Source organism: Crassostrea angulata, chromosome 6 (assembly GCF_025612915.1).
Source record: "Crassostrea angulata isolate pt1a10 chromosome 6, ASM2561291v2, whole genome shotgun sequence".
Classification (NCBI taxonomy): Eukaryota; Metazoa; Mollusca; class Bivalvia; order Ostreida; family Ostreidae; genus Magallana; species Magallana angulata.
The window spans coordinates 43,713,608-43,729,549 of NC_069116.1; the positions used below are offsets into that span (position 1 = coordinate 43,713,608).

At 35.2% G+C, this 15,942-nt stretch overlaps 1 protein-coding gene across 21 annotated transcripts in view; it reads right to left on the reverse strand.

Annotated features, from left to right (window-relative positions):
• The window catches only part of LOC128190243 (RIMS-binding protein 2-like), a 69,682-nt gene that overhangs the window by 3,814 nt on the left and 49,926 nt on the right, over positions 1 to 15,942 (reverse strand). For 14 of the 21 annotated variants that reach the window (XM_052862202.1, XM_052862207.1, XM_052862206.1 and 11 more), the window contains 22 exons: positions 14,511 to 14,561; positions 13,826 to 14,144; positions 13,589 to 13,687; positions 12,276 to 12,431; positions 11,475 to 11,518; positions 10,456 to 10,635; positions 10,133 to 10,208; positions 9,856 to 9,981; positions 9,312 to 9,500; positions 8,852 to 9,045; positions 8,420 to 8,498; positions 7,736 to 7,897; positions 6,904 to 7,011; positions 6,179 to 6,355; positions 5,771 to 5,967; positions 5,417 to 5,518; positions 3,576 to 3,755; positions 2,658 to 2,751; positions 1,784 to 2,550; positions 967 to 1,135; positions 535 to 677; positions 17 to 250 (listed from right to left, as the gene is read on the reverse strand). In XM_052862202.1, coding sequence (XP_052718162.1) covers positions 17 to 250; positions 535 to 677; positions 967 to 1,135; positions 1,784 to 2,550; positions 2,658 to 2,751; positions 3,576 to 3,755; positions 5,417 to 5,518; positions 5,771 to 5,967; positions 6,179 to 6,355; positions 6,904 to 7,011; positions 7,736 to 7,897; positions 8,420 to 8,498; positions 8,852 to 9,045; positions 9,312 to 9,500; positions 9,856 to 9,981; positions 10,133 to 10,208; positions 10,456 to 10,635; positions 11,475 to 11,518; positions 12,276 to 12,431; positions 13,589 to 13,687; positions 13,826 to 14,144; positions 14,511 to 14,561 — 3,846 coding nt within the window. The remainder of the gene's footprint in view (positions 1 to 16; positions 251 to 534; positions 678 to 966; positions 1,136 to 1,783; positions 2,551 to 2,657; positions 2,752 to 3,575; positions 3,756 to 5,416; positions 5,519 to 5,770; positions 5,968 to 6,178; positions 6,356 to 6,903; positions 7,012 to 7,735; positions 7,898 to 8,419; positions 8,499 to 8,851; positions 9,046 to 9,311; positions 9,501 to 9,855; positions 9,982 to 10,132; positions 10,209 to 10,455; positions 10,636 to 11,474; positions 11,519 to 12,275; positions 12,432 to 13,588; positions 13,688 to 13,825; positions 14,145 to 14,510; positions 14,562 to 15,942) is intronic. The other 7 variants (XM_052862215.1, XM_052862213.1, XM_052862209.1 and 4 more) reach the window with 6 other exon arrangements.

Genomic DNA, 15,942 nt, shown 5'->3' on the forward strand with positions numbered 1-15,942 from the left:
CAGCCACGCCACCTACTTTGTCCGCTGTGAGGTCAGAGTTCCGAGACAAATTACTGAGACTCTCGCCTGACCTGGCAGGGGAGATAACACTGGCACTCTCCAGGACTTCGTCGTCGCTCAGCGGGGCCTCCTGCAGGAAGTTGGAGGGAACCAGTCCGCGCCGCCCGTTGAATTCGCCCATGAAGAATCCGTCATCATCCATGTCACCATAAATTGTGATCGTGTCGCCACTTCTGAAGGCCAGCTCCACCTAAGAATTTTCAGATTAATAAATGTCTTAACATCAATACACTTGCTAATGAAATATATGCCTCCTTAAAAAAAAAAAAGCTAACGAAAATTTTTCATTACCCGGTACTTATAAAGCATGAAAATTCAAAATTCTGCAGTATATAACACTGGTACTACATGTATTTATATCAGCAGAAAATATACCTAACCATCAAACATCAATATATCATACATTATGAAACATGGGTATGATCTCTTTGGTTTTAACAAATTTCGTGTGCGGCCACCCTATAAGCTCCTTACCTCAGCATCAACATTTGGTGAAAGCTCCTGAGGATCATAGTCATAAAGTGCCACCATTTTCCTCATCTGTGCACTGGAAGTTACAGTGGAGACTTTGGCTGGACTGACCCTTGACCCCAGGTCAGCTGGTTTCATGTAGTTATCTGCATTAATTTTGTAACAACAGAATTAACAAATTATCAGGGCAATGCAAAATTTCTTAAAAATCAATGAGTCACTTTTTAAAATCACTGCAAGCCTGTATACAGATAAAAAAAAAAAGATGGTGTTCTTCAGGTAATAGGAAAAGGAAAAAAACTAAGGTACAAAAATCACAAAATGAATAATTCCATGATGAATTCACTTCTGAGGAAAATGCAGTGTGCCATATGTTGTATTATAATTATGATAAAATCAGCATTGATTAAGACAAAGGTTTTATGTTGGACTCACTGGAGAGCTGCATGCTGGGATTGAATCCGGTCTGGCACTCCTTCAGGAGCTGTTCCGCGAGTTCTGTGTCCTCCACCTGGACCTCGGACACCATGTTACATGGGACGAAGCCAACCCGACCGTTACACTCCCCCCGGTAAAACCCGTCGGCATCCTTGTCTCCGTAAATCTGTGGAATAGTAATTAAACATTCATGAATCACAGCTACATGTATGCTAACCACTTAAAAGGTGGAATGTTACATCATAATTTTTTTTAATGCACTGGACTGTTCAAGTATCCATTTTGAAAAATGTTATCAATCAAAGAAGGCTTTTAATTATTTTAAAGCAATTAATATTCTTGTATATTTCCTGAGCAGTCAACAAGATAATTCTCAAAACATTCAAACCTTGAAATAAATGTCTTATAAAAAATCCAACTTTTTCTGTAGATGTAAGTATTCAGTTACGTTATAATGTTACACCTTAATTAATATATGCATTAGGTTATGCAAGAAGGTGAGAAAACTTGCATAACAAGTCCTTTCCCCAGGGAACTCAAGAAATTTGTCAAATACATGTATATAGGTCAGAAGGTGAACAAGCTATATAGATCCAAAGTCTAACTACAATTAAATGGCAAATATTAGTCATAAATGCTCTATATACTGCAAGTGCTCAAAGATAAAACATGGCTGAAGATGAGTGATGAAATGATGATGATTGGGGCTTATCCAACATTCAAAATGTGTATTATAGCATGTAACCTGAAAAACACAACAAAATTGAGAATATAAATCAAACTCAAATCTTTGGCAATTATCAAGCTTCATTACCTTGATAATTTGCCCCTCTTTAAAAGGGAGTTCCTCATCCAAACATTCAACATTTGGTGACATACTCTCAGGGTCATAATCAAACAAGGCCACAAACAAACGGATTCGATTATCCTCGATCGGCGGATTGATCTCTCCACTGATCGAGTCCACATCTCCACTGTCGTCACAATCAGATAAGTCTAGTTGGGGAACATGATGCACTCCGCTATTGTCCAGTCGACCGTCAGAAACCGTCGATGCCAGGGACACATCGTTAGCATTTGAGTCACTGTAAGTCTTACTGTCCGCCAAGTCCCTGTGAGGACTAGAGTCCGGCTGAGGACTAACCCTGTGTGGACTATTCCTGGGACTTCCTCCGTGCCTGGGACTCCTCCTTTGAGGCTTGACCGGTCTCTGATCATGAGGCGGCGAAGTCTCATTCTTATTGGAGGCATGGCTCTCTGGATAAAGCCTCCTCCGAGGGTCTGGAGGTAACACATGATTTGAAGTGTTTTTCTCGTTCTTGTATTGCAATTCACTAGTCACATGACCATCCCTTTGTGGGGAATTCTCACGGGAATGCCTTGAATGTCTGCCATTGGCCACAATTTCCTCACTTGGAGACACACTCGCCCCTGGGGAGACCGGCGATATATTTCGTGAGTGTCCTTTTGAACTATGATGGTCTGTTCGTTTGTGTTTCACAGGCGATTTAGAAACGTCTAACTCCTCCTCCGATATATCCACAGAATTTCCCCTTTCACTTCCACTGTCTCTTGTAATTTCTGTAAAGTGAGAAATTGAATAGCTTACAGATACAATGCATACAAAATACAAATAAAAAAGGACAAAAGCATGAAGCATCCTTTCAAATTCTTTGTTTGGCACTAACCAATTGCTGGTATCCTTGGCGATGACCTCGGTTTGGGTGAAGTCTCATTGGATTTGTGAGGGGTGGATGTTGTATGGGACTTGGCGCCTGTACTCTGGGAAAGGATCATTCAAATTTATGAAATTACAATTAAATGATGAACAAATTTCTTCATTATAAAAAATTTAGTGAGCTTGTTACAAATACATACAGGAATCTTGAATAATAAATGAAATGAACTTGTTATGGAGTTAAAATTTGACTTTTAAAGTTTCTGCTTATATATTTCTACTGAACACAACAAGCAGTCAGCAAAGGCTATATAAACACAAAAACACAGAGATACAATGTTCAGGCAAGACAGGAGGTAGGGCAGTGAGGCAAATAATTAAACTGCTTGGTGTGAGAAGGGGCTAGTGTTCATGCTGTCAAGATTTGGTTTGTTTCATTTTAGCTTCTTGTTTTCTTGCATTGTCTTCAATCTGTGTGGTATGTAATAATTTGTGTTTCTGTTTAGAATGTTTAAGTAAACTGCAATCCGAAATCGTAAACTTCAGCAGGCAGATAAGGTAAATGGTATCCAGTCTGATTGACTGTACTTGTACCATAATCAGTGTCACAACATCCATGATATTATCATGGACATCCATAATATTAAAAAAAGATATGTCAATACACACACATTCTAGTCCCTAGTAAAATAACTAGCCATTCACATTCCAAGAGGAATATTAATTTAAACACTCTTCAAACAACGCAAACACCATTTCAAAATTCAAAACATCGCAATTAGGCTATTAAAAAAAAAACACACCACCAATTAATTTCTTTTAGTTAATTTCAAAATTTCTACCACCAGACGACATCAACTAGTAGATTTTTTGTCCCATAATGCATTAGTAAAAAGTGTACACTCGGTTCACACGCTATGTGTCTAACCTTGCTGAGTGGGGTGTGACCGTTTAGCAGCTGTGGGCTGAGCTTACTGGGAGGCGGCCCCTGATCGGTGGCCTCCTCCAAAACCTCCTCCTCCACCTCCTCTGGGATGTCAGAAAGCTCCGAGGTGCTGCTACCCTCGATAAAATCATCCCCGTACTCTATATTGTCAAGCACTGGACTCTGTTAAATCGAAACATGTGGCCCTTGTAAGCAAAGAAAGTGCTGGAATTTCTTTAAGCGTTTTATGGGTTGGAAAGGATGGTGTGTGGGTGGGATGGGAGAGGATCCAAGTTCAGATTTCAAATAATTTTCACATTTTGCCAAGTCCAATATGATAAAGATTTCTTTCTTTTCTATTTTTGGGGGGAGGGGGGAGGGGGTGTGATGGGAAAGAGTAACATGTTTAAATTATCCATGTTCGGCCAAACTCCAGAAATCCAGGGTTCCAGATTTTTTGCTCCAGCACAATCTTTGGTGTCCAGACCATATAGAGCAGACCATGCAATTTGTTAATTAGATGACCAGTGTTATTTATCATGCATGTTATTTCCTTTAAAGCTAAGCATTCAAGTTATTCAAGTTAAATTTGTTATTCTCTTAAAGACTTATGAAAAAAAATAATTTCAAAGTAAACTTAATTGTTAATAAATATTATCATTTGGTTCAGTAAATTATGGAAATCTGAATTAATATATCAGCATCATGCCTTTAATTAAATGTTAAACATTGAAAGAGGAAGATCATATGAAGAAAGTTGAAAATGCATGTATAAATTTTAAGTGTGTCAGGATAAAAAAGTTCTTAAAAGTGCACAAGCTCAAAGTAAATAAATGTATGAAGAGAAAATGTTGGTCAAAAGTAATTTGACATTTTTTAAATGTTGGAATATTACAGATTATCAGTAATGAAGTTAAAATATACCCAGAAATGAATACAATGCATATTTGTTATCAATATCATACCATATCTATAATTCATTAATTTTAATTTGCTACAATAACCACGTATTATCCAGATGATGTACCTGCATTTAAATCCATGTTTCTCTGAATTTTTTTAAGCACTTTTGGTAAAATGAGTTGACTCTCTTGATTAATGCATACTATCATTATATTCAATAGAAGTACACATATGCTCTTGCAATATTAAATAGAACCATGTTTGGAATTAGTAATTAGTGCAGAAAAGCTGATGTTAAAAAATATGATGGAAACATAGATGCATGCAAATACATAAAGATAATTCAATTGAGAAAAAAAAATACGAATGGAAACTAAATTTAAAAGGGCAAAATTATAAACAATGTGAATGAACCTTTCAAGAATATGACATCAACTGTAAAGTTGCTCCAATTTTCACTCTTTCCATGATCTATTGTACTTTTAGATTGAAAAACAATTCAGATTGGAAAAAGTGATATACCGGTACATTTAGTTTATTGAGACTTCTTTGCTTCCCAAATTGAGTAAATATATGTATCCTAGATAAATTTTAGTTTCTGCAGAAACTGCACGGATGCAATTTTAAAATTTCTTCTTTCTGGTTATTGGCCAATAATACTTGTACATGTATTTGAATGCAACAACTACTCAACACAGTTGATATTCAAGTTCGAGAAAGAAGAATAGAGTACACTTTGTTAGGACCACCATTTTTACCTATATATGTAAGTGTTACAAGTTTAAGAGTGTGAGGAAACTTCCAAAAACAAAAAAAAAGTATGGAAAAATGATATCGGGTGTTTAGTTGGAATAAAATAATTGACAGTGAGGAACTAGGAAAACCTGTGTAGCAAGCTGTGCACATAGAAATGGCTGGCAGAAACGTGTTGTCATAGTTACCATGTTGCGCTCTGCTTCTGCAGCAATGCGGTTTATGACGGCATCTATGTCCTCGTCTCCCTCTGATATGTCGGGAACGATTGAATTTAGGGGCATAGAGTTCTAAAGCAGGGGAGAGACCACATACATTTTTACTTTTCTGATTTGCGTAGGTTTAAAGTAAATGTAGTTATTTCATTAAACCAGATACAAGATAAGCATTCAGTTAAGTCTCTGAAAAAATGGGGGGCAAAACCATAACCTCAATCATCCTGTGCTAAAATATCAATCAAAATTGAGGATTTTTTCAAAATTTAAAATTAAAGTTTTCTAATATCTATTCTATTTTATCACGAAAGTAAAGCGTATGAATACCTTGACAGGTTGTTTGACAGGGGAGTCCTTTGTGACATTTTTGGCGGCACCATCAGTGATCTCCTGGATAAGAGCCTGCGGGAGCTTGATCGAGTCTGAGTTTGAGGACTCGGTCTTGTCAGCCGTTACTGTGCGCACCAACAGCTGCTTTGGAATAAAGCCCTGGAAATCATCTGCACTCAGAATGATGTGGTCATCTGAAAAATAAAATTATGATTCTTAGGTGAATAATCATACAATATACTTTGCAAAAACTGTTAATCATCCAGATTTCAACTCAGCAACAAGTATTGCGTGTAAACCAAATGAAAACAGGCAGATCTGAAAGTTTGAACATTTTCTGTCCTTCAATCTCTGTTTGCTACTTCTCTCACTGTTTTATCTGTTTTCCCCTTGTTAGCTACTTACTTGTAGGACCCTGGGCCTCTTTAACTCTCCTACCATCAGCAAAAACCACGTATCCGGTTACCACTGCACCGTTGGAGAATCCCGAGGAGTCGATGGTGACCGGTATCCAGGTCAGCAGTAGCGTCCCCTCCTGGGGCCCCGCCTCCACCTGGACATTCAGTGGCGGCTCTGGAACACCTGTGTAACACCAAGGAAAATTACGATACAGCAAACAGTTACAACAAACATTCCTACCAGTATAAGGAATTCACATTTACAGCAAAGTCAGTTTGTTGTGATTTATTTTAGAAACTATAGGTAGAATGAAGGATGAAAAAGAAACTGGTTTAATGGTTTTTAACAACAGTTAAGTGTTTTTTTAAAAAGACCAACACACTTTTATCCTCAGATATTTGAGTCATATTAAAATTAAAATGAAATCAAGAAGCTGATGGAACCATTAAACAATTTTCACAGATGGCAATATGTAAACATATTTTTCTCTATAAAAAAACAGTTACAGTTGAACTTCGATATCTCGAACACTGATATCTCAAATACAATGGATATGTTGAAGTGATTTGTAAGTCTTTTTCCAACCACTTATTTTTTAAATATTTTACCTTTGAAATCTCAATTAAATACATGTACTCAGATATCTTGTAGTTTTTAAGCATCTTGTTCGAGATACCAAAGTTTGATTGTATATTTTTTTTCTATAAAAATTCTAAGTTATTCGCACTAACCTCCTGATGGTGTCTTGAAGATGACAAATGCTGACAGTTTCTCCTGTCTGCTGTTTGACAGGCTGTCAGCAGTCACTGTCACTTTGTGTTCCGTGGCAGGAGCCAGCCCTGAAGGAAAGATACATCAGGTCAATTCAAACCCAATTTTGAAATAAATCTCAAGCATGTGTTTTAGATATGCATTAAATTGCTGAAGGAGGGAAGTATTCATGCTTGGAGTGGTTTGGTTGGTTTGGAGAGTTCAATTCATTTGTAGCTCATTTGATTTTTTAATCAACAATTTTGGATCAATCCGAGGAAATCAAAAGATTTTTGGTAAAAAAAAAAAAGAGAAGACATTAGTGGCAAGATTTCTTTTGGGATTCACTTAATTTTTCACAGAATAGCAGGTTCACATATTAAAATAGATTCATTTTGGAACTTGCAAAGATTTAGGGTACATAATGTACCAATAAATTCATCAAATGAAAAGATATAACTATTTGTTTCTATAAGATACAAATATATGCCAGTATACAAAAATAATATTAGAAAATATATATCAACTATATATGTATATTTAATTTTATCTAGCAGCTATAGAAAAAATAATATTACCTATAGTTTTTGCACAAAAGCAAATACGTTGAACATACACTAAAAATATCAAGGAATCTAAGAAACTTTCTTTATTTCCAATACACTAAATTCTTCTTGATCTATACACAATATATGCATAGATTAACATTTGTCACTAGAGAATGTTTTGCAAGAAGGGTTATATCCCCTTACTGAAAAACCCGATACATTTTTGCACCTGGTCGCTAGACACATTTTTACACCTGGTCGCTACCTGTTAACGTATGAACACAAAGCCCTGGCTTCACTACTTGTACATCCTGTCCGTTAACACTTAGGGTGTGGCTATAGTTACTGTTACCCGGTAACCACGAGATTTGGGCGGAGTTAGAGGTTATTTCGCTAACTTTCAGGTCGCTAGGAGCAGGAACGGCATCTAGACAAGGCAATGAAAAAGGATTGAAGGTAGACAAAAAGGTAAGATACAGGTGAGAATGAAGGTGGAGCACGTGAGGTTGTCACGGTGCTGGTTATATGTACAAATGTTCACGGCTAAAAGCTTTGGTATTAGGTACAGTTGTATTTTCAAGCAGATTTTACGTAGAGAATGCTAGATATTGCTATGAAGAATTAATATCAGTATATTAACTGTAAAATAAAAATTATGCTATAAAGAGAAATATATACATAAAGTTACCAATATTATAAATAAGAATTGTTTAAAATTGAGAAAGCCTAAGCCCTCTTTAAAAGAAATATCATACTGCAGAAAATAAGCTTTATTTTTTAAAGATAAATTTTAATGCAATCTTTAAAAGTCTTAGAGGTTTTGTGTGATTTTGTTAATACTGCCGAAAGAATTATTATAAAACCAATGCTTAGAAAGCTTGCTGTGGAATGGTGCACTGCCATTGACTTTCTGTACAGTCCACAGAGAGATTCCTGTGATTAGTCTCACCTTTTCCGACCAGCATGGTACACTGGCTGTCTGCCGACTGTCCAAGGTTTGAGTTACACCTTACACTGACTCTGTGAACCTAACAAACAAACGGAGAAGTTAAATTTGTCATGTACATCACAAATGTACTTGAATCTGATTAGTTGAAAATTATTTGACAAAATTGATGATCATTCTATAAATGAAAGAATAATACCAAAAAAAAAAGAATACTGGGAGCTCAATTCATCTGATTCTAATTCTACAAATTTATAACCTCAGTGAAAAATGAATGGGCTAATGTGTTATTTAACATTTACGATTACATGCAGTTTTCAATACATAAAAATAATAAACCTCACAAACAACTGATTTTTCCCAGTTCACATAAATATATAAACATACACAGACTTTACTATGTTTTTAACTAAGAATTTCTGAATTTCTTCTAACCTCCTTGGAATCCATATTTTCTAGAAGAGCTTTCGTCCTCTCGTTTTTGCGGACCAGTGATTTGAACACTCCGTCGGCGTAGACATGGTAAGACTTGACGTCGAGCTGGGCGTGGTTGAGGGGGGGTTTCCAGCTGATGACAATACTGTTGGTCAGCTGACGCTCCAGAGTGAGCTCTCGAGGACACGGCAGTACTAAAAAACATGGTAGAAATCTTATAGCTCATTGTCAATGAACATTTGTAATAAAAGGATGGCAGCACTAAAATACATAGTAGATACAGTTCAGCCCAGTTTCAATAGTTATATCTTGAACCTGTATTCATAACATATGAATGTATTGGTTTAAGGTTTCAACTAATGCATGTTTAGCTTTATAATCAAAATCAACAGTTTAGAGACATAAGCAAAACCTGTCTTGTCATCATATCATTAAATCTAAACACACAGACAGGACCTACATGTGTCCACAGGTTGACTCTGTATCTTGACAGAGGTCAACACTTTGCTGCTGTCCAGAAGGTCAAGGTCGTCTATATCACTGCTATGATCACTAGCTGGACGGCTGTTGGACCGACTGTTGTTTTGGTTGATGAGAGGTGACAGTTTGTCGGGAGTACTCTTCATTTCTAGTGTCTTCTGTTTGGTGTCTAAAAACGTTTAAAATTCATAAAACAACAATGATGACAACTTTTGTATGAACAAACAATTATACCCCCCCCCCCCAAAAAAAAATTAATAATAATCTCTCCAATTTTCTCTCTCCACTAACATTTATCATGATGTTTAAGAAGTAATTTGGAAAAGTTTTAATGGAGAGAATTGAACAGAACATATGTATCAATATTTATATGTATTTATACTGATTTTTACAATTCATACAAAACATGTACAATTTTGATAGAAAAAATAACATGTCCATGATTATTCTTAATAAAGACATATTGTGGACAAGGAACTCCGACATAGTGGGTGTGTTTACAGTAATGTCAGTCCTGCTCTTACCCTTGCCCCCCATTTCCTCACTGCTGTCATAGTCCAGATCTTGCTGGATGCTGTTACCAATGATGCTGTCGTCGTCATGGTGATTAGCGTCTGACATGGCCGCATGGAACTCAGATAGGTCTTCATCTATAATTCAATAAACATTCTTTTATTCTCAAAATTTCTTCCTAGTTATTAATAAACTGAGCTACATATTTCTTAAATCAAGTTTTTCTTTCAAACATTTGCATCAACATGAATGAAAAATAAATTATAGTCAAGGGAGAAGCATTTTTACCTGCAACTTTTTCAATGAAGTTTGAAGGCACAAGACCCCTCCTGCCATTAAGGAGTTCCCCGTCAAAGAAACCATCCTATGCAAAATGATAGCAAAAACTGATGAAAATACACATATAATACACAAAGAACATATATTACAAAATAGAAAATATTCAGTCAGCATACTGGAATTAATGAATCTAGTTTATGTTGACATGTATGTATATCTATGAATTGACTGTGAATACTTTTTGGCAAATCTGTAGTAAATATCTTCACAGATTTTATCTACCATGTTCAAAATAAAGATCATCTGACGCAAACATTTATCTGTCTGCTTACCTCATCCATTTCTCCATACACCAGGACATAGTCACCGGCATTGATGGGAAGCTCGGCATCAGGATTCTCATTGGGAGAATGTTGAAAGGGATCGTAAGAGTATTTAGCCTGGAACACTTGTATTGGCCCTTTCTTTGCAAGGATGGAGTGGCGACTTTCATCTATGGCAGAAATCTTCATCTGGAAAAACATAACCCCTTTAATAAATCCCCAACAAAAAACATCCTTGAAATTTCTTCTTCCAAATTTTGTTGAATACTCAATATTTAAAATTATTGATATAAGCTTGTCAATGATTACTGGATGTTCTCATAGACTGGACATTTCATTTTATAAATCCTAGATATAATTGATTTACTAGTATGAAATGAAAGCCTAAGATCTTCAGAACAATCATCAATAACTATTGAATTGCGCCTGCTGATTTTCGCCTCAGGACATTTTTCACTCCAGTACAACTTCATACTCTCTAATTGCCCCTACTCAAGTTGTCTGCTATATTTTAAGGTCATTCACATCTTTCAGAACCTGGTGTTTTCTCTCTAAATTTGGACATAAACAAAGCACCCAGCAGCTCCCTTCAGATCTGGCCAATTAAATTTCATTGATTTTTCACCATAACTATGATGATCCCAAGAACCGCTCTCTTAGCATGCAGTCTTATTGACAGCACAGCTCTTACCAGAAGAAATTCACCACCCAAAAATTCAATCTTAAAAATTGTTGTCATTACTACCATTTAAAATATCATAGGTATGCAAAATTCAAAGAATACACAGCCATAAATGCTGATCCTGCATCACTGATTTAATAGAGTTCAGACTTATATATCTCTTTAACTGACATTGCTATTTAACACAATACATGTATATTCCATCCTGAATTTGATAAAAAAAAAATAATAAGTAAATACACCACATTAACTAAAGTGTTCTTTTCTTACCACTGGAGCTCACTAGCTCAGACAAATGATAGAACTTCAGAAGCCTCCAAAGAAACAGTAAGTTATCTGCCCTTACCTTTTGCTCTTTTTGACTTTCCATTCCAGAATCCTCTCCACGATCTACAAAAAGACAGCAGCATTTTGTCAGAAGCCAGCCCAGCTCTCTCTCCATCATACTATCACTACTACGCATCCAGCTCTAATGGCAAGCGATGTTGGCTGTGATTTTAATGTGGTGAATTTGTAATAACGCTAATGGATGTATAAAAACTTTACTATCTCTTTCATCTCTTGACATACCAGATTTATACACTAGGGTTTACTCCGGATTATGAATATAAGTAAATACAACTTTATATCAAAACTCTGATGTGCATTATTCTGTTAATAAAAAAGGGTGGATATGTGTATGTGTCGATGAAACCATTTAGTAGTGTAAGTAAAGTACCAGTAGTGGTGTGTACAGGTATCAATAATCACCATCAGTACATGTATTAAATCAGTACAATGTTAAGCAAGAGGTATGTACCACAACAAACTGTTCTATAACAATAAATTTGTCATTTTACTTGAATCTGTTTAAGAAAAATTTAAGTACCGTCAATATGAAAATCTAATTCTATTACCGGTACTTGTAATATCTTGAGCAATGAGTCAATAACCCAATTTTGCACTAACTTTAATGTAGGTAGAAAAGCAAAGGTTTATAACAAAGCAAGAAGAAAGCAACTGGCAGAAAAGCAGAACATATCATTTGCTTTGTTTAGAGAACTCTATAAAAAAATTGTAAATAAAGCTATAAACAGGAAATCACTGTACAAAAAACTAAATCCAGCAATAAACACCTTACAACAAAAAACAAAACAAGACCAGTCACCTTCACATAAAATATCCTCGTCTGAATCTGAAGCCTCCAATTCTTTTAATTTTTTGGCTATTTCATAGAGTTCTGGATCTTCAAACTCCCCCTGGGCTTTGCCTTGGTCAGGGGACGGATTTTGTGAATTGTCTAAATCTTCATCGTCTGCAAAACCTACGTACAGAATTCACAAAATACCAGTCGCAGATTTTTAACCTTTTATCAACTTTGGTTAGAAGGTAAAATTTTGCTTCATTCTAAAATTTATTGATAGAAATAAAAACTTTCAATTTGACGTAAACCTTTCTATAGTGTATTGTCTCTTTTTGTGCTTAATTTGCCTTCAGTTCCGTATATACTCGCCTATAAGTATTGTTCGCCTATAAATCTTTTTACATGTACGTGAAAACACCATCATCTATGTCTTGCACTATCTATCAGTCCCTTTTAATATGTTTATGTAAAATTTTGACTATGACTGGACTTTAATTGTTAACTTTGTACATGTATAACAAATGAATTTGTCTGAAATATTTAGTAGCAAGAATTAAAAATCAAGGAAGATCTATGTGCCAATTAGAAATCTGATAAAATTATTAAAGATTTTATGCTTAAGGAAATATTTTGGCTTCAAAGGTTTCTGAAAATTATTTTTTTGTGAATACAAAGGTGAAAAAAAGAAGGAATTAATTGAGTAGGAGCAAGATTTTCAATGAATTAAAAGGACAAGATGATTTGAGGAAATTGGAACATGCACTGTCACCCATACATCCAGATTTGTGGTCAATTCTGACAAGGTTGAACATCGTAATATATATGCAAAGATAGTTAGATGATAGGGTCTGAAGGAAATGTACCATAATTCAAAACAGAAAACTGAACATTGAATACATAGATTAAAGATCTACAAAATTATATAAGAATTTAATTAATATCAGCAAAATTACGTTTAGGACTTAAATTCTAGTTCTACTGAATAATCTGTAAAGAAAATCCACCCATGCAACCCGACCCTTTTTTAAGTTGCAAACATATATTTTTAGAGTGCATTAAGCCACAGAAATTGAGTACGAGACAAAAATATGCCAGATAGCTATTTTAATCCCCCATATCAGCTACTATATTCGGGTCAATTGATTAGTAATGACCATCATTTACGGAGATAATGTCAGAAGATTTGCCTGTATTTAGGTAACAACAACAACAGATAAATGGCTGATAATGACAATTAATTGGAATTTTTGAGTAAGCCCAGGCACAATAATTGGCAGCAATGAGAGGCAATTACTAGAACGTATGATGTCATTGGTTGCAGGTTCATTTATTTATACCTGTGTCGAGAGACTTGGTGGAGTCGACTTGAACATTTTCACTTCCAGGAAACCGACTCGATTCTGTCAGTTGACCTGCATTTGATTGGTGAAAGTTTTCTGGAAAAAAAAAAAACCAATGCACTGATCGATATAAGAATATACAATTCATAAATAGCATATCATCATTTCTACTGATAATAAGAATTAAGAAACAATTCATTTTTTAAGAAAAATAAAATCTTCAATTTGATTTACCTTCAACAGGAAAAGAATGAGAGGTGGGCAAACTCTTTTGATTGGATGATTCTTTGTGATGAGATAAACTGTGATTGGCTGGATGAGATGGGCTGCGATTGGCTAAGTCTCTGTGATGAGATGGGCTGTGGTTGGCTAGGTCTCTGTGATGAGATGGGCTGTGATTGGCTAAGGCTCTGTGATGAGATGGGCTGTGATTGGATGGATGTTTGAAGTTGTTTTTGGAGGCTGCAGATCTCAGAGTCTGTAGTTCCTGTGTCAACTCTCGATGCCTATCCTCCTGTTGTTGACAGTTCTGCTGAAGTTCACTCACACGACTCTGCAGGGGAGAGAGAGAGAGAGGTTCAATAACAGGCTTTTGATTAAAGCTGCTAATTAATGATGATTACAAAACAACTTAAGTAACAAAATCAGTCATTTACATGCATGGACCCCCACTCAAAACAACCAATTTCAATGGTTTCCTTTGTATGATACAAAATGCATTGCAACTTAACAATTACAGGGAACAGAAAACAAGACAAATTTGCAATTGTATCAAATAATTCCATTTTTATGAAAAACTAATTATACTTTTGCTTTCATCAAGGAGTTAAACTGCTCTGACTTAACATACAGATACAGTACATGATTTGGCTGGATTTGAAATGAATATTCATGGAGTTTAATGAATTGTATTGATTACCTTTAGAGAGTGCAGAGCCTTATCATATTCCTCTTTGGCATCCTGTTGGGCCTGAAATAAAAGAAAAATCAGATGTAATCCTCACTTTTATCCAAAAATCTATATTCCCTGCATCTTTGGCTGCCTCGCAGACACATCTGAACGTTAATATAGAGCCACATCGACAGGACCCGAACTTCACAGAAAACCTTATTCTTTCAGTCTATTTAGCCGGCAGATTGGTAAACAATGGCAACTTAATCTGAGCCATTTATTATTCATGATATCTATAAAATATTGAGTTATTTGAAACTTGTTAACACTTGACTTATTAATGGGTCAGCTAGTATTTCTGCGAACTATGAAAATAAGAGAACTTGATTAGTCTCAAGAAATGTTAATTACCAGATAATTTTCCTATGATAGTTAATACCATGGTAGTTGTTAACCACAAAAGTCACGATAATTACCCAGAAATCTTCCATGAGTAATTGTAAAACATGCTTGGACATAAATAATTCAAAGGAAAATTTGCTGACGGTTTCCATAAAGAGAAGACAACTGAGAGCTGTTTCATGAATATTTCATCCTATTTTTGCAATATGAGACGAAATGCATTTTCATTTCCTTCTAATATTGGCTATATATATTGATATATACTGACAAATTTTTCAATCATTATAGATGTCAAAAAAAGCATAGAAACTCAATTAAATGCTCTGCATACTGTATACACTAAACTTTTTAACAATATTTCTACTAATGGCTGACTATTGATGAATTCAAATTGAGGCATATTAAATATTACAAGTTACTTCTCATTTGGGCAATACATGTATTAAAACTCTGCAAAATCACATTGAAAAAGGTTTTTAAAAAAATCAACCCAACCTGTATGCAGTAGTACACCCAAGCAGTTATGGAAAATCTTGGTATATGGTAATTTTAACAGTTTTACATCTATGACTGCACAGTTATTTGAAAGTGCTTCCTTTTAAAAATGTCCATACAAAGCCACAACTTTTATGATAATTCAATAGTGCATACACCTAGGATGAATCTATTTATTATTATTCTTAAATGTGATTTCCCAGAGCAATAGAAACATGCACAGACTTTGATATTAATTTCTCCTTTGAATTGAGCACCACTTCCTGGTCTGGCTATAACTATCTTATTCACTGTGGAGGTCATCCCAAGGGTACATACATAAAGTACTGGTACTTTCCTATCATGTCCCTATCATTTCCCTGTTACTTATTTCCTTTTTATTGTACCTGAAGTACATTTTGTTGTATTCTCATAGACTTAATTTCTAATTAAGCAAAATATGTATATTTCTGTAAAACATCCCCTATAGGTTAAACCAAGGAACAAAGATTTTGATTCTTCTTTGATTTACTTCATTTTTGCAAAATTTGCAACATGCCAAAAAAAAACCCTGATATACAAT